The following is a 26669-nucleotide window of genomic DNA, read 5'->3' as shown; positions in this document are numbered from 1 at the left end:
GCTTGTAACTTTAATACATTGTTCTCTATCCTCATACAGTTATTTAACTGCATGAATCCCCATTTCTCCCTTTTCTCAATGTGAACATTAGGTATCATCTGCATAAGGAAGCATGTTGAATGTACTTGTTCAACTTTATCTTTCTCTTCTGCTCTCATACATCCCACTATTCCTAATGATAACATGTGTCATCACAATGTATTATAAAAATCGCTTTTCTCTATAGCTCCACAGACTATTATCTGTTACCATCAGTGGCTTGCTCTTTTCCTCTTCACCTGCCCAGATCTTGCTCTTGAGTACCTGTTCTACATTAAACTATTCATACCTCAGAGCATGTTTAGCTATTCTTAGCCCATTGCATTTACATATAATTAGAGTCAGCCTGCAAAGTGTTTGCAGGAAAAAAAAAATTTGTGTTTCAATGTGATTTCATACAATCTAGAGCATAATTTGTGGAATCATAAAATATTTTCTATATCAAATCTCTTGATTCATTAATGAAACGTATTTTACTACATATATGTCTATTTATGTAGAGCAGATACCCATCCATATCTCAGTCACTGTTGATGGGAACGATTTAATTATGATTCCTCTAGTTTCTTTCTTTCTTTCTTTCTTTTTTTTTTTTTTTTTTGAGACCCTATGTTATTGTGTTGCCCAGGTTCATCTGAAACACATGGGTGCAAGTCATCCTGAAACCATCCTCATAAAATGAATAAAACTAATTGCCGGGTGTTTAACCAAAAGCATAACTTTTAAGTAGAAACATAAACTAAGCATGAACCAGCTTGCCCGATAGCCCACTTCTGCATGGCTGCTTATGGCTTAAAAGTCATGTGGCCCTTGTCACCAGGTCCTAACTACCCTTAATTGCTTCTTTAGATATCATCTTTAATTTTTTTTTTACAATGTAATGTTATTTAATATATTCACAGATATGTTCAGCCATGATAACAATTGATTTTAGAACACTTCACTTCAAAAGGAAACTCCATAAGATGATCTACTACTCCTTGCACCCATTCATTCAGTTTCCTGCCCCCAACCCCGAGTAACCACTAATTATTTTCTGTCTGTAGATTTCCGTACTTTGAACTTTAATATCAAAGAAATCATATATGGTCTTTTGTAACTGGCTTCTTGAACTTAATGTAATCTCTTTAAGTTTCATCCATCTTGTAGCATGTATCAGTACTTCATTAAAATGTTTTCCAGATCTTGAATTCCAGTGGGTCCACTGACCAAGGGCGTCTGCAGAACATGTCTGAGAAACTGAGCAGAGCTATGATTATTAAACTGTTTCTCTGCTGCAATTCCTGCTGTTTTGGCATTTTGGTCTGTTACCACTCCATGGGCAATTGAACCCTGTGGGCCTGTATCAATCCTCCTGCCTCAGTCTCCCTGCAGGTGGAATGACAAGCCTGTACCACTGTGTCCTGCTCTTTTACAAAAGATTTGACATAAATGGTTATCACCTGAATTTTGTATTTGGGACATAGGATGGGCTTTCTTTTCAGGTAATTATTATTATGCATTTAAGATCTATGTGATTTAATGAATAATTTAAATGGACTGAACACAGACATTTAAAAATGTAAAACAAACAGCTCAGTTTTATTTATTTTCCTTATTCAAATCACTTCTTCTAGAAGAAATCAAGTTGTGGCCTACTCTATGCTTAGTTTTGTGGTTTCTGCTGAGTTAGTGTGAAATACTCCATTTCTACTTCCAGACCATTGTCAGGGAGAACAGGGGTATTTCAGGGTCTCCTCCTTCTCTGGACTTGTTGGGGAAGATCTGTAAGGGATGGCCACAGTGCTTCTCTGACACAGGCCACCCACCCACAGTCCTGGTGGTCCCCTGAAGAGGATTCTGTGCTGAGATCCAGACTACAGGTTTCCTTTGTTTCATATGCCCAAGTCCATGTTACTTTCTGTCTCATATCCCCCACACATGTTTACAGGATCCCAGTGGACCGTCTTCAGTCATGACCCTTAAAGTCTTTCTTTCATACAGAAATCCTCTCAAAGCACCTCTTCCCACATAAAATAAGGATTCTTCCCTCCTCATTCAGCACAAAGGTGTTTTGTCTTCTAAAGAAGATATAACAACAGTGCCCAGTGTGCACTAGATATAGCATCTGCTTTTATTTCAAAGCAGGGTTTTAGAGGTAAAGAAATTCTTTAGATTTTCAAATGCAAGAATGTCAAAACATCTGTATTTGACTTTCAGGAAATTATTTTTGCTAGTAATATACACTACCTACCCTGATTAGATCATTATGCAACATACGCTTAAATAAAAACATTAAATTGAAACCCATAAATACATACAATAATAATGTGTCAATTAAATAAATAAATAATTATTAAAAACATTTAAACATTTATAAACCTCCAAATATTTTAAATTGACTAATGCTACTTTTTCAAGACAGAAGGCATATTTTATTTACTGGAAACCATGAAAAATTTGCATACCTTTAAGGTACTCTTTCATATAAAAATTTAATTATTGAATATATTCTAGATAGTATTATACCACAGTCAGTAGTAACATCATTTTTATTATCTATTTTCATAAGAGAAAATTGTTTTAAAATTTAATGAATATTTCCAGAAGAAAAGAAACAATAAAACATATACTTAAAATATGTTAAAGATAACTCCAATATGTGATATTTTAATAACTTTTACTTACATGTTTTAATTAAATTAACCTTGTTCCATTTTCATGTTCTAAAATTTCTTGCTAAAATAAGCTATATTGGGAAAGAAATTAATATATACAGACACATCCTTGCTATAAATGTGGTGAAAAACAACATAAAAAGTGTAGGATTTCATAAAGTATTAGAGACACAATTGCATTTGCACAATCTGAATAAATATACTTATTTCTTTCACCACTGAGTTTCCCCTTCACATCCCTTGAAACATCTAAATACATGATGAGAACTCATTTCTGAACCTTGGACTAAGGCCATCCTCTGTTATTAGTGACTCAGCCTAAAATGTCCAAAGTCTCAGAGGACAATCCCAAGTGAATGTCAGCAAAACAACTGGTAATCTCGTTCTCCAAGTAAAGAAGGACTGGATTCATGGTTTCTATGGAATCCTCACGAAGGTCTCTGAAATCTCACGTGTAGGGATGATCAATGAATATATACCTTTCTTTAAAAACCATTCAGAAATCTTGCTGAGAAAAATGACTTTGTTCATATGATGGCTGTAAGACTGCTGGCAGCCAACCAAGGCGGTGCGTGTTTGAAATTGAGGAGTTAATAAAAGGTACTGGTTATATTTGTATTTTAAAGTTTTTATTGATCATAGGGAAGAAGGGACTCTGGCAAGTGCTTAAGAGAACTTTATTTCAGAAATCGAACTGAAGTGAAGTTAAGCACTAGTAACTGTACTTTCTGTTAAGAAAATTCAGCAGAAATTTTGGAGTATAGAATACAGACAACCAAAGTGTTTTTTGCTGCTAATTCATAAAGTGTTTCCCAGATTGGACGGGAAGTGATGATCAATGGAAGAGATGGGGCTAAATTATATTAAACGATGCTGTTTTGGGCTCAAGTGAAATTTAAAAAACGCCATGTTCACAATAATTATCATAGAGGGTAGCATTTCCTCATTCATACTTGGTTGGTGTTTTGTTGGTTTGGGTTTGATTTCTTTTGCCACAAGTGATGATTAATTATATGATGCTTATAGTAATCTTATTGCTGTTTCTTACTTGCTATTTCACCTCATATGAATCCAGTCTTTCCAAGGAAATACCTAGAAACAACTCGTGTTGTTTAAAAGTATTAAAAGGCCATTAAAGTTAAGACAAAATGAGAGTGGTTAAAATTGCCAGTCTGTAGAGCAACAATATAGTTTTTAAAATAAAGGACCCTCTTATAAATAATTAAGGAAACCATATGATTAGTAGCTGTGCTATGGGTATCCAAATTTTGTTTTTACACCCAATTTGGAACAAATTGTCATGCTTTGTGCTTTTAAATTTTGCAATATATTTATTTTTTCTTTTGGTACACAAGATAAACTTCCAGTGAAACAACAGAAATATTATTTCTGCTTTAACAGTCATGCAGTGGTTTTGTGAGAAGCAAATGAGCATAGTATGTGGAAACAATGTGAAGGCTATATTACTCTACAGTCATAGTGGAAAACAAGTGTGTGAATGTCAGTGATAGTGATTATGTTGATGATGAGGGCAATGATAATGATGAAGATGCTGAAACCTGCAGGTTCTCTTCAATGAGACACCCAGTCGAGTAATACATGGTCTCTATGTCACAGACAGCTCCTAACAACCCCTGGATTATTCCCCCGTTGCAATTATAAAATACAGGCTCAGATATTCATCAGCAAAAGCTTACATTTCTAGTCATTGTAAGAGCTAGGATTCGATTTAGTACTAAGCCGAGTCTCTCTCCCGTGAACTTACACAGTGAAGCCAAGTAAGCACATCGTTATTCCAAAAGAGCAGTCAAAGAATACTTCATACTCACTTTCTTTTTTTTTTTTAATTTATTTATTATTATTATACTTTAAGTTGTAGGGTACATGTGCATAACGTGCAGGTTTGTTACATATGTATACTTGTGCCATGTTGGTGTGCTGCACCCATCAACTCGTCATTTACATCAGGTATAACTCCCAATGCAATCCCTCCCCCCTCCCCCCTCCCCATGATAGGCCCCGGTGTGTGATGTTCCCCTTCCTGAGTCCAAGTGATCTCATTGTTCAGTTCCCACCTATGAGTGAGAACATGCGGTGTTTCACAAGAACAGAAAACCATACTCACTTTCATACTCACTTACTGTCTAGCCACGGAAATGTCTGTCTGCCCGCTTACCTCTGTATCTATCTCATATCATTGTATCTATGAGATACAAAGGCAGGTTGTGACTTGGAAGCACACATACACACAAGCAAATATTCACTTTATATTATTTACTCCTTTACACCTTAAAGAGTTATGGTTCTCCAACTTCATACCCTTCTCAACAATTACAAATACACATTGTGTAAATATTACATAAGATCAATTATTCCTACGTCGGTTAAATATAACATTAGGTACTGTGTCTCTTCTTAGGAGAATCTATTGTGGAGGAACTTGAAGGAAGGAGGAATCTGCTATAGGATTCCATGTCAGGATGCTGTGGAGAGCCGTCCTTGTCTAGACTCCAGAGGACTCTCTTCTGTGTCATCTGATTGACATTCTACACAAGTGTTGTCAATGTGAGATAATTCTTACTATGGACATGCACAATTAGGTACAGACAGCTTGTTTTAAGGAATTCAGGCTGACTTATTAAGTCAATGACTTCACAGCCATTCCAGTGAAACTGACCCTGTCACCTGTTTTACCGTTTCTTAGCCTTATCTGTTAGTAAGAAAGATCACTTTCTGGAAGTTTCAGAGTTTCAGAACTTTAGAACTTTAGAATTTTCAGGTATTGCTTCAGAAGACAGGAAGAAACCCAGATTTTTGCAAAACCTGGTAAAGGGAGGCTTTTAAAAGTTCAATCTGATTTCTTATAAAACTTCCAGTAAGCCAACTTGTGCCCTTATCTCCCTTGCTTTTTCTTTTTCTTTTTTTTTTTTTTTTTGGTAAATTCACACATTCTCTGGAGCTATGCAAATGATCAGACCAACTTTAAGAGGATCAGCCATATTTTGTAATGTATAATGATTTCTCTTTGAGAAATCAAATCTGAGGAAAGTATAGGGAAAATAAATCAGTGCCCCAAGGGAAAACTGCAGTATCTAGACTCAAGAGAACCGTCCTTCTTGGTTCCCAACTCTGTCACTAGGTCACTGGACAGTCATGAATAACTCTCTTCAAATCCTGTGATTCAGCTATTCTTCCTTGTGATAATGAGACTATCATTGAAAAATCTTTGTCTTCTATGAATATCTGAATTACTTAAATTAGGCTATTTTCGTTAGCTCATGTTCAACTCTAAATTGAAGGATAAGAAAAAGATCTATGCAATTTAATGATGCATTTTGACTTCAAAAGATAGTAATATGTAATTCATTTGGAAATTGGGCACCATTTGTAGAATTGTAATTATCATGCTGAATATGTGCATGCTCAACTTGATTTACACAGGAGATTATACGGGGTTTTTTTGGTAAGTGAATTATTCCAATGGGTAAACTTTTACATTGGGAACATGGTGGAAATTGCACTTCTTTTAGATTTTCTGAGAAATCTTCTTTCTCTGAAAATATGTATGATTGTTGCCAGGTCAAGTGAAAGTACAGTAAAACCAGATAATATGAGGAAACAGAAGTTTAAATTTTAGCCATTAAAATAATCTTATTTGTGACATAAAAAATCTTATTATTTCTCATTTACTTAGCTTTTATAATGATTATATATTTCTGTAAATTTAACCTCTGGCTTTTATTTTTGTTTTGGATAATTAAAAAGTGAGTCAGCCTTATTTCAGGTGTACTGCCTAAAAATATTTGGATAAACTAAACCACACATTTTTTAAAACATGTATATAAATGTATATTTATATATGTAACATATATATTTATTTACATGTTTGCACAGGTATGTATGTGTGTATATAAACTTATGTATGTATGTGTTTGTGTATATATGTGCATATGTGTTTGTGTATGTGTGTGATCTAGAGAAGTTCATTTAAAACCTCTGAATCTCAATTTTGTCATCTATAAAATGTCGGTGGTGATGTCAATGTGAAGAGCTTGTTATTAGGATTAAATCTAATGGAATCACGGAAGAAATCCTGACAAATTGCAAGTGCCAGTGTGTGGAGATAGCCAATAAAAGTTCATGCTGTTATTGTTCCTTTCATGTAGGATGCCACCTGGATTGAAGGTTTAGTTTTCCTAATCGCTGTGAAACAATCATCGGAATTTTTTCTCCTTGCTTTTTCCTCTTTTGTATGACAGCATTAATACTGATGCCCAGGTATATACATTTTAGGAGAGTTATAAGAATAAAAGCAAGTGGAAATGTTTTTAAATGGGCTTAAAATATTTACAGCTATTTCTGTTGATAAAAAATTAAGGGACACAAGTAACCTGTTTGGATTTATTTTTACATAAGAAAAAAAATGTCCTCTTCACATTACTGAAACAGATGTATAATGGCTGAGACTGCTTCCTCATTAGGGACAGGGATCTAATTTTATTTAAATAATGTTATGTGATGGATTAGAACCTTGGAACATGAATAATCAAAGAGATGCTACACTGGTGTCCAAGAGATATTGGAACATCACAGAACATAGCCTGCCACTCACCACTTGGAAAGTCCTATTACCAAGAGCAAGTCTGGTAGAAAGAGACTTTTTCTTCCAAGCTTAGCTGAGGGGAAGCGGGAGAGGCTTCTGTCTTAATGGGAAGTCCTTCCCCTTTCAGGGCAGTAGACAGGGTCTTTTAAGGGGGTCTTGGCAGTAATGACATGCAGGGGGTGAGGAGATGGGGGTCCAATGACTTGCTTGTGGTGTCTTTTCTACCCGGTGGTCTGGCTGGCACCATCGCAGGCAGAGCTGGGTTGTAAATTGAGGCAATCTCCTAGTGGGAAGGAGTTCTGTGGGTGCCTGATTTGCTTCAAGATTCCTTCTCTAGAACTTCTAGGTAAACACAAAGTCATAAAGTTGCCCTGTAGAATGTGTCTGGTGGAGACAGTAAAGGATATATTTGTATTCCTAACCAGCCAAGAAGGAGGTGAGGGAGAAGGAAAAAATAAATTCATATCGAGACCATCCTGGCTAACACTGTGAAACCCCACCCCTACTAAAAGTAAATATATATATACACACACACACACACACACACACACACACACACACACACACATATATATGTGTATATATATATATAAATAAATATAAAAGATTAGCCGGGCGAGGTGGCGGCGCCTGTAGTCCCAGGTACTCGGGAGGCTGAGGCAGGAGAATGGTGTGAACCCGGGAGGCGGAGCTTGCAGTGAGCCGAGATCACACCACTGCACTCCAGCCTGGGCCACAGGGAGACTCCGTCTTAAAAAAAAAAAAAAGTCTCATGGAAAGTTTATCATAGATTGCCCTATATAAAATACAAATGATAGAAATGTTTGGAATGTTGTTAGTAATTACAAATAGTACTTACTCTATCTGCCAATAATTAAATTACTAATACAAATTATATACTACTGCTCAGTCTTCGTGCTGATCCCATACTGTTTCCAAATGACTTACATGAAAATAATTTATTCCTCTATATTGCCCTTCACAAATTACCAGAGGTCATAAAATAATTGCTCTGTAGAGGCCCAGAAACTTGTAGGAATTTTCTTAAAATGTATTTGGAATTCCAAATAGGGAATAATTTCAGTACATTTAAATGTTTTTAATTAGGGTGAATATACTTAAGATAAACTGCATCATTTTAACTTTTTTAAGTGTACAGTTCTGTGGCATTAAGGACATTTATATTGTTGTGCAACCGCCCCCACCATGCATCTCCAGAGCAGTTTCATCGTCTCCAACTAAAATTATGTTCTCCACACAATTATTCTCCTGTCTCCCTTCCCCCATCCCCCGGGGTCCAGCATTCCACTTTCTGTCTCTGTGAATTTCACTACTCTGGGTACTTCATGTAGGTGAATTCATACAATATTTGCCTCTTTGTGGCTTATTTCACTTTGCATAATGTCATCAAAGTTCATCTGTGCTATAGCATGTGTCATAATTTATTTCATGATTAAAATGAATAATAGTCTATTGTATGTACTCACTACATTTTTTATTGATTTCTCTGTGGACGGACACTTAAGATATTTCTGCCTTTGGGATGTTGTGAATAATGCTGCTGTGAACGTGGGCATAGAAGTATCTTTTTGAGGGTCTTATTTCTTTGGGTCCACATTCTGAAGTGAAATAGCTGGAGCATATACTAATTCTGTTTAATTTTTGAAGAAATTACTATACAGATGGTCCAGAAACACAATATTTTGATGATTTTTTGACTTTAACATGCATTTATAGGAACATGTAATCCTATTGTAAGTTAAGGAGCATCTGGAATTACAATGGTTTGACTTACAATATTTTAACATTGAGATGACTTTTTCAGGATAGTAAATGTATATTTTACTTATGATATTTTCGACTCATAATGATTTTATCAGGCTGAAATCCATCATAAATCGAGAAGCCTCTCAATCATTTTCCTCAGAGGCTATACAATTTCATTTTGGCTCTGGCTCTACTTTTGTCATTTTAGCTCTTACACTTAGGTCACTGATTTATTTTGACTTAATTGTGCTGTAAAGTAAGCATCCAATTTCAATGTTTTGAATGTAGTTATCCAGTTTTTCAAACACTGTTTATTGAAACCATTGTCCCTTCCCAATTGAGTAAACTCAGTTCCCTTTCCAAAAATATATTGCTGTTTATAGGAGAGTCTATTTCTTGACTCTGTTTTCTTCGTCCTCCTCCCCTCTTCCCCCTCCTCCTCCTCCTCCTTCTTCTTCTTCCTCTTCCTCTTCTTGTTCTTCTTCCTCTTCCTCTTCCTCCTCCTCTTCTTGTTTGAGACACAGTCTCACTCTGCCACCCAAGTGGGAATGTGGGGCTACAATCTTGGCTCACTGCAACCTTGGCCTCCTGGGCTCAAGCAATCCTCCCACCTCAGTTTCCCCAAGTAGCTGGGACTACTGGTGTGAACCACCTCCCCTGGCTAATTTTTGTATTTTTTGTAGAAACAGGATTTTTCCATTTTGGTTGGTCTCAATGTTCTGAGCTCAAGCAGTCTGCCTGCCTCAGCCTCCCAACGAGCTGGGATTACAGGTGTGAACAAACACACTTGACCTCTCCTTTCTTCTATTGGTATACATGCCTGGTTTTATAACAATGCCATACTGTTTTGATTACTGTAGATTTTGGAAGTGGAACAAGACAAGGATGCCCACTCTCACCATTCCCAGCCAGAGCAATCAGACAAGAGAAAGAAATAAAGGGCATCCATATTGGTAAACAGGAAGTCAAACTGTTGCTGTTTGCTGATGATATGATTGTTTACCTAGAAAACCCTAAAGACTCCCCCAGAAAGCTCCTAGAACTAATAAAGGAATTCAGCCAAGTTTCAGGATACAAAATTAATTTACATAAATCAGTAGCTCTCCTATTCACCAACAGCAGCCAAGCAGAGATTCTAAGCATTAGGGAAGCAAAGACACAGAATACACATCCTACGGGTGAGAGCTTGAGCAGAGGCATGGAAGCTAAAATGAAATTGGCATATAGATATTCAGATATCTATATCTAGGGTCTGCGGTAACTTGAGAATTGTGAAACTGAATGAGGAGGCAAAAGAGAATGAACATTTAGTGGTGGCAGACATTAAAAGCCAAGACTGTGAGTTACATTTTGTGAAAAGGGTACCTAACGTAATAATTCATTCTACATTTCAAAATAGAAGAACCAAATAATGATGTCTGACTTAGAGAAAGTTTGACTTGGGATTATTATGCAAAGACAATTCAAGAAGGAAATAAATGTTTCTCCAAATGAGTGACAGGCTGCTGCAGCTTTAGAAGTAAGTCTTACACAATAAGTGTAGAAAAATATCATCCAGAAAACGTAATGCTAATTTATTCATAATAAGATCCAAACATATGCATTTAACTTACCTTTCCATGCATTTGTTTTAAGCATAACATATAATCTTGATTACATCTGAGTCTGTGTTCGACATAAAATATTCCTATCCTTTTGAAGTTGTAAGACAAATGATTTTTCCCATAAATGTATATATTTCCTAGAAAAAATTTTGGTTATAAATATTTGTCTCATCAAATATTAATCTCTGGATAGAAAATACGATTTTTTTTCTAAATACGAAAGATTAGTTTGTCATTTAAGAGTTATAAAGTTGTTTAAATAATTCACAGTCTAACTAAACTAAGGATTTTAAAAATAATTGGCTTACTATTCTATAAGCAGTCCCCTCTTATCCACTGTTTTGCTTTCCATGGTTTCTCCTGTGATCAACTGCAGTCTGAAAATATTGTGTGGAAAATGTCACAAATGAACACTTCATAAATTATAAATTGGTTTTCAGTCATAGCCCAGTGTTGCCTCATAGTGCCTACATTGTTCCCCTCACTTTATTTCATCGTGTAGACATTTTGTCTTCCCATGAAGTATTTTGTCATCACAAGAAAAATGAGCACAGTACAACGAGGTATTTTGAGAAAAAGATAGGACCTGCATTTGCATAACTTTTATTACAGTATATAGTTATAATTGTTCTATTTTATTTGTAGTTATTTTTGTTAATCTCATCTAATTTATAAGTTAAAATTTATAACATGTATTGATGGATATAAAAAATAGTGTATATAGGATTCAGTGTCAACTGCAATTTCAGGCATTCACTGGGGGCCTTGGAATGCAGCCCCTGCGGATAATGGGGAACTACTGTACTTGACTTACCCTTGTGTCTCCCTTCAGGAAGGATCGTATGAATGCCCCATGGAAAATTACAATCAAACGTTAACTGATTTCATCTTATTGGGGCTGTTTCCACCGACGAAATTTGGCCTCTTCCTCTTCATTCTCATTGTCCTCATTTTCCTAATGGCTCTAATTGGAAACTTATCCATGATTCTTCTCATCTTCTTGGACACCCATCTCCACACACCCATGTATTTCCTACTTAGTCAGCTCTCCCTCATCGACCTAAATTACATCTCCACCATTGTTCCTAAGATGGCTTCTGATTTTCTGCGTAGAAACAAGACTATCTCCTTCATTGGGTGTGGGACTCAGAGTTTCTTCTTCATGACTTTCGCAGGTGCAGAAGCGCTGCTCCTGACATCAATGGCCTATGATCGTTATGTGGCCATTTGTTTTCCTCTCCACTATCCCATCCGTATGAGCAAAAGAATTTGTGTGCTGATGATAACAGGATCTTGGATGATAGGCTCCGTCAACTCTTGTGCTCACACGGTATATACACTCCATATCCCATATTGCAAGTCCAGAGCCATCAATCATTTTTTCTGTGATGTTCCAGCTATGTTGACCCTAGCCTGTACAGACACCTGGGTCTATGAGTATACAGTGTTTCTGAGTAGCACCATCTTTCTTGTGTTTCCCTTCACTGGCATTGCGTGTTCCTATGGCCGGGTTCTCCTTGCTGTCTACCGCATGCACTCTGCAGAAGGGAGGAAGAAGGCCTATTCGACCTGCAGCACCCACCTCACTGTAGTGACTTTCTACTATGCACCCTTTGCTTATACCTATCTACGCCCAAGATCCCTGCGATCTCCAACAGAGGACAAGGTTCTGGCTGTCTTCTACACCATCCTCACCCCAATGCTCAACCCCATCATCTACAGCCTGAGAAACAAGGAGGTGATGGGGGCCCTGACACGAGTGATTCAGAAAATCTTCTCGGTGAAAATGTAGACATACGTTCTGTCTTAGAGTCAAAGCACTAGGTTCATATCATCTTAGCTATGTACAGCAGTTAAGAAAAACATTATTACACATCCAGTGTGTCAAACAGAGGTTAATCTAGATTTGCCTTTTAATTTAGTCTTGACATTATAGTTGCATATTCTAAGACATTTATTTTGTTTTTATTTGTGTTTCTTTTTATCAAAAGACAGATCATATATTTTCCACTAAATTGTAAGGGCACAGAATTTCATTATCATGTAGAAATCAAAATAATAACTGTCCAAAGGAATCATATCATTGAGCATAATAGTTATATGTTGATTATTTCCCATTATTATTAAAATAAGACAAAATAACAATAAATTATTTAAGACTACTGAATCTAATTGAATATCAAATAATATTTTATTTACTCTCAACTGCTGTCTCCTCTTTTTGCTAAAGTAATGATTTATAAAGAAATTTACCTCAGGATAAATACTTATGTCTGGGGTGAAGTCAATTTGGCTTTAGTAAAACAACAATTTCTCTATAAGAGATTCTACAGAAGTTACCTTCTCTAGAACCTCTTAGATTACAGTTGACTTAGACTTAGTTGAGTGTGGAGTAGGTTATTTGAACCATTCCCCAGTCACATCACAACACACTCAATGTTTGTCTCTTGAGTAGCCACGGGTATTCTCATGCAAGACATTCTATCCTGAACAAATTTTTTTCTACTTACTCTTCTTCTAAATCAACAAGTCTGTAGATCTTGGATTGGGATCAACTCCTCTGCTGCACTATTTTTATACTTGCTTAGGCATGTGCCTAAAAGGATCAACATTATTTTCATAAAAGTTATCTGCTTAGGTCCCTTCTCTGAGTGAAAGGCCATTGCTCTCCAGAAGAGCCCATTCCTGAGAAACTCTTTAATCTCTGAGGAGAGGAGGAAGAAGGAAGGTAGAATGAACAAGTAAGAGAAAAGCCCTGCATTTTACAATTTTCCATAATGTAACATTTTTCTATAATTATTTTTCCAAAGTTCTTTCTGTTGCTCTCAAATAGAATAATCTTCACTCTGGAAATATAATTAAAATGCATAAAAAGTATTTATTTGAAGAGTAACATCAAGTGACCAGAAAGTATATTTTCATTTAGTATTAATTTATTTTGTTTATTTTTTATGTTACTTTAAGTTCTGGCATATGTGAGCAGAATGTGCAGGTTTGTTACATAGGTTTACACGTGCCGTTGTGCTTTGCTGCACCTGTCAACCCACCATCTAGGTTTTAAGCCCCGTATGCTTTAGGTATTTGTCCTAATGCCCTCCCTCCCCTTGCCCAAGAATTTGTAATGATAGCCATTAAAATCTCAATGTAGAAAATTTTATATCTGATTTGAAAAAGAAAACTGTAGGCTTTAATATTATGTATCTAAAATGCTATTATAGCAATGTAAAATAAAATAGATGATAGATGATAGTGTAAAATGACTGTTAAATACAAGAAAATATGTATTCAATATTTACAACATTGAACTTATCTTTTCATTGTAAATAATATAAAACTACGTTTTGTCTTTACTTTTATAAAATGCATTTTTATTAAAATACACTGTGTATCCATTAAAAGTCATTTGACAAATATAAGTGTGTCTATGTAAAAAGTAGATCATAAACGTGTTTACCTCTGTAAATCTAACATTGTTTTAAAAAGAAAAGCCCCAGATTGTCCAAACCACAGCGGTGATGAATGCCTGATCTGCAGTTGACCCTTGAACAATGCAGACTTGAACTGTGCAGGCCACTTACACGTGGATTTCCTTCTGCCTCCGCCACTCCTGAGACAGCAAGACCAACCTCTCCTCCTCTTCGAAGGTCATTCAGAGGTCCTGAATGTTTCGTATTTTTTCACATGGAACTTTCCTGGAGAGAATCCCAAGCATGGTTCACATTGGTTCTCACAAGCTGGGAAAAACTGGGAATGATTATGTTACTATGATTGTAGCCTTCCAGTGAAAGTCCCAGTTTCATTTCTTTCTGTCCTTCAATCCAGACTGGCTTTCAGACATAAAAAGAAAAATACGTCATGATCTCACTTATATATTGGGACTAAAAATAAACTGAATACAAAGAAACAGAGAGTAGAATGGTGGTTACTCAAAGTTAGCTTGTCTGAGAAACTGACTCGGTGCAGGATGCAGCGTCTTCATCTCCCTGTCTCATGAGGTCACCACTCACTCTCCACCAATCAGCAATCGCCACACGTTAGCTCGTCAGGCAACCGGACTCCTTAAAAATGCCATCCCGAAGCGTCTCCAGAAGGCTGATTTGAGGCTCTCTTTCTCCTCCTCCTTCAGCTGGCCTACGATTATTAAACTTTGTCTCCTGCAACTCCCGCTGTTTTGGTGTTTTGGTCGGCTAACACTCCATGGGCAATTGAACCCTGTGGGCCTGTAACAATCCTCCTGCCTCAGTCTCCCCGTAGGTGGAATTACAGGCCTGTGCCACTGTCTCTTGCTCTTTTACAAAAGATTTGACATAAATGGTTATCATCTGAATCTTGTATCTTTGGGACATACAGTGGGATTTCTTATTAAGTAAATATGAGTATGGATTTAAAGAACTATGTGATTTAATGAATAATTCAAATGGACTGAATACAGACATGGAAAAATGTAAAATAAGCAGCTCAGTTTTATTTATGTTTCTTATTCTAATCTCTTCTTTCAGAATAAACCAAGTCGTGGCCGACTATCTGCTTAGTTTTGTCGTTTCTACTGCAGAAGTGTGAAATAGTCAATTTCTACGTCACGAAAATTCTCAGGAGATCTGGGGTATTTCAGGAGTAAGTTGTTGACTCATATCCCCCATGTTTGCATATGTGATGTGACCCTAGTGGGTAGTTTTGAGGTATACCTAAAAGTCTTTCTCTTTTACAGAAATTCCCTTGAAGTCTGTCTTCCCACATCAAATAAGGAGTGTTATCTCATCTTTCAGCTCAAATAGGTTTTGTCTTCTGTCTTTTGAAGATGTGAAAACAGTTCCCTGGTTGCACTAGACATGGCACCTACTATTATGTTAACAGCCAAAGTTTTAAACTTGACAAAAAAATTCTTCAGCTTTTCAAATGCAGGGATATTGAAACATCTCTACACTTGGACTTTCAGGAAATTGTCCTTGCCAGGATGTACACTGACTACCCTGACTGGATCATTATACAACATACATATACATCAGTACATCAAATTGTCTGGTCCAAGTGCAGTAGTGTTTACAACTAATTGATCACAACCAGTTACATGTTTCTTGGTTCCTTCTCCACTCCCACTGCTTCATCTAACTAGTCTATACATATCAAAATATATCAAAATAAATATAAATAAAAATACATATCAAAATGTGTCAAATAATAATTTATCAAATACACGTGGAAAAATTCAAATACTTTTAAAACTCAACAGAATTAAAAGTGAAGAAGTATTAGTTTTCTCAGGTAGATTGTATTATTAATTCATTTAGTAAAAAAATAAATTTGATAACATTTAAAGCACTCTACTGAATAAAAATTTAATTACTTAAATTAAATATAAATATTTTCTAAATATTAATAAACCAAAGAGAGTAGTAACAACATTTTATTATCTGTTTTAATGGGAGAAAATCGCTGTATAATTTAATGAGCATTTCCAAATGTAAAGAACCAATGTGAACATGCATAGCACCTAAAATATGTTAAAAGATAACTCCCATGTATGTGATAGCTTAATAATTTCTACTTATGTGTTTTTATTAAATTAAACTCATTCTATTTTAGTGGCTTAAATCTTACTGCCAATATAAATCAAACTCAGAAAGAAATTAATGTATGCAGATTCATTATTACTGTGGATGCCTGAATAACAACATTCAAACTATAGGTTTTCATAAAGTTTAGAAACACAAAAACATTGACATAATGTGAATAAATCTATTTGTTTCTTCCTCCATTGAGTTTACCTTTGACATGCCTTGAAACATCTAAATACATAATCAGAACTAATTTTGACCCTTGGACTAAGGCCATCCTCTGTTATTAGTGACTCAGCCTAGAATGTTCAAAGTCTCAGTGGACAATCCCCAGTGAATACCCGCAAAACAACTGTTAATCTCATTCTCCAGGTAAAGAGGGAGTGGAATCATGGTTGCTACTGAATCCCCATGAAGGTCTCTGAAATCTCCTGTAGGGAAGAAAAATGAATATATGCATTTCTTTAAACAATATTCTTTAGGCTTACTCAAAAAAATGAATTTGTTTCTATGATGACTGTAGGACTGCTGTCAGCTAAGCAAAGGTCGTGGGTGTTTGGAAATGAGGAAATAAGAAAGGTATTAATTATAATTGTATTTTAAAATTTTTATTGATCACAGGGAAGAAGGGACTCTGGCAAGGGTTTAAGAGGACTTTGTTTCAGACATAGAATTGAGGTGAATCTGAGCACGAGTGACTGTACTTTCTATAACACTATTCAGTGGAAATCTTGGAGTAGGAAATGCAGACAACCTAAAGTGGTTTTGCAGTTAATTCATAAATGTGTTTTCTGGTTGGGAAGGGAAATGATGGTCAATGGAAGAGACAGGGATAGATGATATTAGACTATGCTTTTATGGGCTCAAGTGAAATTAAAGAACCCAAATTCACAATAATGATTGTAGGGGGCAACATTTCCTTGTACCTACTTGGTTGGTGTTTTGTTTTGGTTTGGTTTGATTTATTTTGCCATGAGTGATGAGTCATTGTATGATGCTCATTGTAATCTTAATGCTGCTTCTTACTTTGTGATCTAGAGAAGTTCACTTACAACCTCTGAATCTCAATGTTTGTCATCTAAGATGTTGGTGGTGATGTCCATGTAAAGAGCTTTTTACTAGGATTAAAACCAATGGAATCACAGAACAAATCCTGACATATTGCAAGTGCCAGTGTGTGGAGATAGTCAATAAAAGTTCATGCCGGTATCCTTCCTTTCATGCAGGACATCATTGGGGTTGAAGGTTGGTTTTGCTACTTGCAATGAAAATATCATCAGAAATTTTTCTGCTCACTTTTTCCTCCTGTGTATAACACCATTAATGCTGATGCCTAGGTATATATATTTTAGGAGGGTTACAAAAAAAAAAGCAACTGGAAATGTTTTTATAGGCTTAAAATATTTATTGCTATTTGGGTGGATAAAAAACTAAGGGACAGAACCCATGTGGATTTATTTTTGCATAAGAAAAACATATCCTCTTCACATTACTGAAACAGATATATAATGGCTGAGACTGCTTTCTCGTTAGGGACAGGGCTCTATTTTTTTAAAACAATATTATATGATAGAATTAGAACCCTGGAAAATGAATTATCAAAGAGATGCTACATTGGTGTTCATGAGATATTGTAACTACAGTCACAGAACACACTCCTGCCCCTCACCACTTGCAAAGTCCTATTAACAAGAGCAAGGTCTGGTAGAAAGAAAGAGACTTTTTATTCCAAGCTTAGCTGAGGGGAAGCAGGACAAGCTTCTGACTGAACGGGAAATACTTCCCCTTTCAGGGCAGTAGACAAGGTCTTTTAAAGGGGTCTTGGCTTGAATGGCATGCAGGGGGTGAGGAGATGGGGGGTCCAATGACTTGCTTCTGATGTATTTTCTTTTTTTTTTCTTTTTCTTTTCTTTTATTATTATTATACTTTAAGTTCTAGGGTACATGTGCATAACGTGCAGGTTTGTTACATATGTATACTTGTGCCATGTTGGTGTGCTACACCCATCAACTCATCAGCACCCATCAACTCGTCATTTATAGCTTCTGATGTATTTTCTACCCGGTGGTCTGGCTGGCACCATCTCAGGCAGAGCTTGGTTGTAAATTGAGGCAAGCTCCTAGTGGGAGGCAGTTTTGGGGGTGCCTGATTTTCTTCAAGATTCCTTCTCTAGAACTTTTAAGCAAACGCAAAGTCATATAAGCTTGCCTTGTAGAACGTGTCTGGTGGAGAGTGTAAAGGATAGATTTCCATTCCTAAACAGTTAAGCAGAAGGTAGGGGGAGATTGGAAAAATAAATTTGTTGTATTTCTTTTTTAAAAATAGGGTACTCAGTTACAACATGGCATTACGTATGAGATCTGATGTGCCATTTAATATTCTGATGTGTGTTACTTTTCCTCTTTTTAAAATTAGGATAATAACTCTCATGGAAAGTTTATCATTGACTGCCCTATATAAAATACAAATAATAGAAATGCTTGGAATGTTAATTGTGTTAGTAATTTCAAATGGTACATGTTCTAATTGCCAATACTTAAACTACTAATATAAATTACAAACTGTTGCATCAGTCTTAATGCTGATCTCATCTTGTTTCCAAATGATACATATAAAAAATAATTTGTCCTTCTAAATTGTCCTTCACAAATAAACAGAGGTCATAAAATAATTGAAAATAAATTGCTCTGTAGAGGCTCAGAAATTTGCCAGAATTTTCTTAAAATGTATTTGGACATCCAAATATGAAATAATTTAAGTACATTTAAATGTTTTTATTATTTTTATTTATTTCATACATGAGATACTACATATTATCTCATGTATTAAATATACATAAGATAAACTGCACCATTTAAACTATTTTAACTGTTCAGGTCTGTGGCACTAAGTATATTTATATTATTCTGCAACCATCCCCACCATTCATCTCCAGAATAGTTTCATTGTCTCCAACTAAAATTTTGTTCTCTACACAGTTATTCTCCTTGACTCCCTTCCCCCATCCCCCGGGGTCCAGCATTCTACTTTCTGTCTCTGTGACTACTCTGGGTACTTCATGAAAGTAAATTCATGCAATATTTGCCTGTTCCTGGCTTATTTCACTTTGTATAATGTAATCAAGTTTCATCTATGTTGTGGCATATGTCAAAATTTCTTTCATTTTAAAAACTGAATAATATTCCATTGTGTGTACTCACTACATTTTTTATTGATTTCTCTGTGGATGGACACTGACGTTGTCTCTGCCTTTGGGGTGTTATTAATACTGCTGCTGTGAACGTGGGCATAGAAGTAGATTTTTGTGTGTCTCGTTTCTTTGAGTTCATGTTCAGAAGTGAAATAGTTGGAACCTATACTAATTGTTTAATTTTTGAAGAAATTACTATACAGATGGTCCAGAAACACAATAATTTGACCATTTTTTGTCTTTACTATGCATTTATAAAAACATAAAACTCTATTGTAAGTCCAGGAGCATCTGAAATTACAATGGTTTGACTTAAACAATATTTTAACATTGAGATAACTTTTTCACGATAGTAAATGTGTATTTTACTTACAATATTTTCAACTCATAATGGGTTTTTCAGGATGAAACCCATCATAAATCGAGAAGCCTCTCAATCATTTTCCACAGAGTCTGTACAATCTCATTTTGCCGCTGACTATACTTTCATGGTTTTACCTCTTACACTTAGGTCTTTGATTTATTTTGACTTAATTTTTCTATATGGTGTAAAGTGAGCATCCAATTTCAACATTTCGAATGTAGATATCTAGTTTTTCAAACTCTGTTTATTGAAAAGACTGTCCTTTCCACATTGAGTAAACTTGGTTTGCTTGCCAAAAAAAATACTGCTGTGTATATGACAGTCTACTTCTTGACTCTGTTACTCTGTTTCCTCTTTCTTCTTCTTGTCCTTCCTTTTTTTTTTGAAACAGGGTCTCACTCTGTCACACAGCTTGGAATGTGCTGGTGTGATCTTGGCTCACTGCAACCTCTGCCTCCTGGGCTCAAGCAACCCTCCCACCTCAAGCCCCCAAGTAGATGGGACTACTGGTGCGAGCCACCACACCTGGCTAATTTTTTTTTTTTTTTTTTTGTAGAGACAGAATTTTACCATGTTTCACTGGCTGGTCTCGATGTTCTGAGCTCAAGCAATCTGCCTGCCTCAACCTCCTAAAGTGCTGGGATTACAGGTGTGAGCCACCACACCTGTCCTCTCTTTCTTCTATTGGTATACATGTCTGGCTTTATACCAATGCCATACTGTTTTGATTTCTGTAGTTTTTGGAATTGGAAAAATTCAAGGATGCCCATTCTCACCTCTTCAACATAGTATTTGAAGTCCTGGCTAGAGCCGTCAGAAAGAGAAAGAAATAAAGGTTATCCACATCAGTAAAGAGGAAGCCAAACTGTTCCTCTTTGCTGATTATATGATTGTTTACCTAGAAAACTCTAAAGCTTTCTCCAGAAAACTTCTAAAACTGATAAAAGAATTCAGCAAAGTTTCATGATACAAAATTAATGTACACAAATCAGCTGCAAATATTAAACCACTTAGGAATATACCTAACCAAGGAGGTAAGAGAACTCTATAAGGAAAACTACAAAACACCGCTGAAAGAAATCATAGATGAAACAAACCTATGGAAACACATATCATGCTAACACATAGGTAGAATTATTGTATCTTTAATTTCCAAGAGTCATTTATTGTTGCATTTCACATCCTTGTATATAGCTAATGATATTTGGTGGATTTTATAACATATCATAGACATCTTCATTCCTGAAGATAGGAATTCTTAATTTTAAAAACTCATTCTTTTTGCAGGTTTGTGATAGTTTTAACTCAGTGTGCATATATGTGTATTGATCCTTAAGTGAGTGTGCATCTTTGTGTGTGCGTGTATAGATGTGAGTTTGCACACTGTGTGGCTCTTACTCTTTCATATTGTTACACTTCCTCAAAGGTCTGCTGACTTTTGGCTCTAAAATATTTTTCAAGCCTAAAAACTTCATTCCTCTTATGCATTCTGTGCAAAGTTGTCCACTGATGTCTTCTATCTGGAGAAGAATGCTCGAACCACCTCTACCCAGAAAACTGTCAGGTTGCTGTTTCCTTTTTTCCATTTCAGTGAATGGTCATTTCTCCAAATCCTGTCTTTTGAAGACATAAAGTGATTTACTGTCTTTGCTTCCCTAATGCTTAGATTATATTACACTTTATGAATCCTTCAAAAAATTGATAAATATAATCCCTTCATATGAATGGGAGGATCCATAAAGTCTACGTAATCTAAGCATGAGGGAAGCAAAGACACAGAATATACATCATATCTAGGGAGACCTTGAGCAGAGACATGGAAGCTAAAATGAACTTGGCATATAGATATTGAGATTAGAGTGTCTACATTAACTTGAGAATTCAGAAATTGGATGAGGAGGCAAAAGAAAATGGACATTTGATGGTGGTGGACATTCAAAATCAAGGCTATGAATTCCATTTCATGAAAAAGGTACTTAAAATAACAATTCATTCTACATTTTCAAATAGAAGAACCAAATAATGATGTCTGACTTAGGGAAAGTTTGACTTGGAATTATGCAAAGACAATTCAAGAAGGAAACATAAGTTCCTCCAAATGAGTCATAGGATGCAGCAGTTTCAGAAGTAAGTCTTAAAGAATAAATTTAGAAAAACCAATTATCCAGAAAAAATAATGCTAATTTATTTATAATACAGATCCATAGCATATGCATTTAATTTACCTTTCCATGTGTATGTTTTAAGCATAGCATATGATCTTAATGGCATCTGAGTTTGTGTTCGGCATCAAACATTCATATCCTTTTGAAGTTGTAAGACAAATGATTTTTCCTATAAATGTATATATTTCTTAGAAAAAAATTTGGTTATAAATATTTGTCTCATCAAATATTAATCTCTGGATAGAAAATACGATTATTTTCTAAAAGGAAAGATTAGTTCATCATTTAAGAGTTATAAAATTGTATAAGTAATTCACAGTCTAACTAAAGTAAGGATTTTTAAAAACAATTGGCTTACTATTCTGTAAGTAGTCCCCTCTTATCCACTGTTTTGCTTTCCATGGTTTCTCCTGTGATCAAATGCGGTCTGACAATATTGCATGGAAAAGTCCACAAATGAACAGTTCATAAATTTTAATTTGGTTTTCAATCATAGCCCAATGTTGCATCACAGTGCCTACATTATTCCCCTCACTGTATCTCATCATGTAGACATTTTGTCTTCCTATGAAGCATTTTGTCATCACAAGAAAAATGAGCACTTTTTCAATAAGATGGTTTGAAAGAAAAATACAGATTGCATTCACATAAGTTTTATTACATTATATAGCTATAATTGTTCTATTTTATTTGTAGTGATTTTTGTTAATCTCTTCCTTGCCTAATTTATAAATTAAAGTGTATAATACGTATTTATGGATATAAAAATAGTGTATATAGGGTTCAGTATCAACCCCAGTTTCAGGCACCCACTGGGGGTCTTGGAATGCAGCTGCTGTGGATAAAAGTGAATTACTGTACTTAATTTACCCTTGTGTCTCCCTTCAGTATGGATTATAGGAATGCCCTATGGAAAATTACAATCAAACATCAACTGATTTCATCTTATTGGGGTTGTTCCCACCATCAAGAATTGGCCTTTTCATCTTTACCCTCATTGTTCTCATTTTCCTAATGGCTCTAATTGGAAACCTATCCATGATTCTTCTCATCTTTTTGGACACCCATCTCCACACACCCATGTATTTCCTACTTAGTCAGCTCTCACTCATTGACCTAAATTACATCTCTACCATTGTTCCTAAGATGGTTTATGATTTTCTGTATGGAAACATGTCTATTTCCTTCATTGGATGTGGGATTCAGAGTTTCTTCTTCTTGACTTTAGCAGTTGCAGAAGCGCTGCTCCTGACATCAATGGCCTACGATCGTTATGTGGCTATTTGCTTTCCTCTCCACTATCCTGCCCGTATGAGCAAAAGAGTGTGTGTGCTGATGATAACAGGATCTTGGATGATAGGCTCCGTCAACTCTTGTGCTCACACGGTATATGCACTCCGTATCCCATATTGCAAGTCCAGAGCCATCAATCATTTTTTCTGTGATGTTCCAGCTATGTTGACCCTAGCCTGCACGGATACCTGGGTCTATGAGAGCACAGTGTTTTTGAGCAGCACCATCTTTCTTGTGTTTCCTTTCATTGGTATCGCATGTTCCTATGGCCGAGTTCTCCTCGCTGTCTACCGCATGCACTCTGCAGAAGGGAGGAAGAAGGCCTATTCGACCTGCAGCACCCACCTCACTGTAGTGACTTTCTACTATGCACCTTTTGCTTATACCTATCTACGCCCAAGATCCCTGCGATCTCCAACAGAGGACAAGGTTCTGGCTGTCTTCTACACCATCCTCACCCCAATGCTCAACCCCATCATCTACAGCCTGAGAAACAAGGAGGTGATGGGGGCCCTGACACGAGTGATTCAGAAAATCTTCTCGGTGAAAATATAGACAAACGTTCTGTCTTAGAGTCAAAGCACAAGGTTCATATCAACTTAGCCATGTACAGCAGTGAAGAAAAACATTATTACATGCCCAGTGTGTCAAACAGAGATTAATCTAGAACATTTGTCTTTTAATTTAGTCTTGACAACATTATAATGCATATTCTAAGACATCTATTTTTGATTATGTTTGTGTGTTTTTTTGGTTTGTTTATTTGTTTGTTTTTAATGGGTTTTGGCTCTTGTTTCTCAGGCTTGAGTGCAATGGCGCAATCTCAGCTCACCACAACTTCCGCCTCCCGGGCTCAAGCAACTCTCCTGCCTAAACTCCTGAGTCAGTTGGGATTACAGGCATGAGCCACCACGCCCTGCCTGTTTTGTTTTTTTTTTTTAATCAAATATAGGTTATATATTTTCTACCAAATGTGGGCAACAGGGTTTCATTAACATGTAGAAATCAAAACAGTAAAGATCCAAACTAATCATATTATTCAGCATAATAATTATATAATAGTTGTTAATCTCCTTATTATTAAAAGACAAATATAACAAATTATTTACGATTACTGAATCTCATTGAATATCAAGTAGTCTTTATTTACTCTCAACTGGTGTGTATGTCTTCTTTTTCCCAATGTTTTACTAATAAGTTTACCTGAGGATAAATAATTATGTTGGCGGAGCAGCCAATTTGGCTTTAGAAAAACAAGAGTTTCTGTATAAGAAATTCTATAGAAGTTACAGTCTATAGACCCTCTTAGACTGTAATTGACTTAGTTGATTGTGGAGTAGGTTATTTGAACCATTCCCCAGTCACATCACAACACACTCAAGATTTGCCTCCTCTGTAGCCATGGGTATTTTCATACAAGACATTGTGTTCTGTACAATTTTATTTCCACTTACTCTTCTCATAAATCAACAGGACTATTCAGCTTGAATTGGGATCAGCTCCTCTGCTCCACTATTTTTATACCTGCTTAGGCATGTGCCTAAAAGGATCACCATTATTTCATAAAGGTTATCTGCTTAGGTCCATTCTCTGAGTGAAAGGCCATTGCTCTCCAGAAGAGCCCATTCCTGAGAAACTCTTTTGTCTCTGAGGAGAAGAGGCAAGAAGGAAGGTAGAATGAGCAAGTAAGAAGAGCCTCATATTATCCAAGTGATAGCAGTGGTGAATGACTGATTATGCAGTTGGTCCTCGAGCAACACAGATTTGAACTGTGCAGGTTCAGTTGTGGATTTTGTTCTGCCTCCACCACTCCTGAGACAACAAGAACAACCTCTCCTCCTCTTCCTGCTCCTCAGCCCACTCAACGTGAAGACAACAATGATGAAGAACTTTATGACAAACCTCTTTCCCTCAATAAATAGTAAACATATTTTCTCTTTCTGATGATTTTCTCAATAAGATATTCTTTTTCTAGCTCACTTTACTGTAAGAATAGAGTATATAAGACATATAAGATATAAAATATGAGTTAATTGAATGCTTATGTTATTTATAAGGCTTCCTGTCAACAGTAGGATATCAGTAGTTAGGTTTTGGGAAGTTCAAAGTTATGTGCATATTCTACTGCATGGGGGTCAGTGACCCTAATTTCTATGTTGTCCTAGAGTCATCTGTATTACAATTGGAATAATCATTTTCAAACAAGAACGTTAACATTTGAATAGGAGGTACAAATATGGATCTGGATATACTCATACCAATTAAGCATTTAAAGTTTACTAGAGTACTGAATAATTTAAATTTTGACTTACAGAATGGCAAATGTATATGACTTTTCTTCTCCCCTAATTTAAATTAAGTAGAATTTTCTCATCATTAGGACTGCATGAGAATGTCATAATAATATGAGAAAGGGTAGTAGTTGCCTGATGTTGAAAGATTTTCCTAATGTCACATAAATAAAAGAAAATAAAATAAAAGATAAGTACTTACCAAGCACTTACTCCACTGTGAGGGACACAGATAATCACATGTCACATAAAATGATGAGACAATATGGCAACTGCAAGTTAACTTAGGCCTTTTGTTCTTTTATTGTAATGAATACAACTAATCATAACATTTTATCAATCTTGTCCACATTAATATTTTAAAGCTCTCTTTCCCATATTTTATAATCACCACCTTACTCCAGCTCCTCATCTTCTCTTCACTAAAGTTTTTCAAACTAAATCAAAATAGAATTTGAAATTTGATATTACCGGCTAAGATTCTTAACTAAAAACAACAAAATCAGTGTAATTTAAACTGAAAATACAGTATTTTTTTAAAAAGTGAAGCATTGCCAAATCTCCAAAAAAATGGACATGAGTAAGGTCTGAAAATCTGCCAGCATGAGCAGTTTCCAATGTGCTTGATAATGAGTTCTGTGAGGTCACGACTCTTGCGCCTTCTGGGTGCCATTCCCAGCCCTACAAACTCGGTGAATTTGTTTCTGTGGTGTCTTTGTAGCCTTACAGGATTTTCACCTGCCCTGCTGCTCTGAGCTACCCATTCCCATGTTAAAATCTGGGATCAAAAAATCCAATGCAGACTCTCCACCTATATACCGTAGCCATAGCTGAAAGTCAGGTAGGGAAGTAAGTGTGTGAGTTCTAGCAGAGACAGTGAAATGTTTGCTCTCTGAGGCATGTCAAAAGAGAGTTCAGATACACAAAGAAGGGTAAATAAATTCTACACTATATGTTGAGCCAACAGTCTCACAGCCACAGATTTATCTATTTACGTGGGCCAATATGAAGGAGATATAGAATATGTGAGAAGTTTGTTATATGCATGATACTTGGAGAAATATCCAGGGGAGAAGAAAAGAGTAGACATGATTTGTTTTGTATTTCTCAAGTAGGCCAACAAATTCCGGTGGCCCTATT

The 26669-nt window shown here is 35.9% G+C and overlaps 3 protein-coding genes across 5 annotated transcripts in view; all 3 read left to right on the top strand.

Annotated features, from left to right (window-relative positions):
• LOC102130647 (olfactory receptor 2T33) overlaps positions 1-26669 on the top strand; it is a 277856-nt gene that overhangs the window by 170635 nt on the left and 80552 nt on the right. The window lies entirely within an intron of this gene.
• Positions 10903-15191, top strand: LOC102128974 (olfactory receptor 2L5). The gene has a single exon (XM_015456592.3). The coding sequence runs from the start codon at positions 11524-11526 to the stop codon at positions 12460-12462; it is 939 nt and encodes a 312-aa protein (XP_015312078.2). The 5' UTR covers positions 10903-11523; the 3' UTR covers positions 12463-15191.
• Positions 22775-23793, top strand: LOC102129849 (olfactory receptor 2L2). The gene has a single exon (XM_015456862.3). It carries the CDS (start codon positions 22855-22857, stop codon positions 23791-23793), a length of 939 nt encoding a protein of 312 aa, XP_015312348.3. The 5' UTR covers positions 22775-22854.

The sequence above is a fragment of the Macaca fascicularis genome, chromosome 1, assembly GCF_037993035.2.
Source record: "Macaca fascicularis isolate 582-1 chromosome 1, T2T-MFA8v1.1".
Taxonomy (NCBI): domain Eukaryota; kingdom Metazoa; phylum Chordata; class Mammalia; order Primates; family Cercopithecidae; genus Macaca; species Macaca fascicularis.
This window is presented reverse-complemented; position numbering and strand designations above follow the sequence as displayed.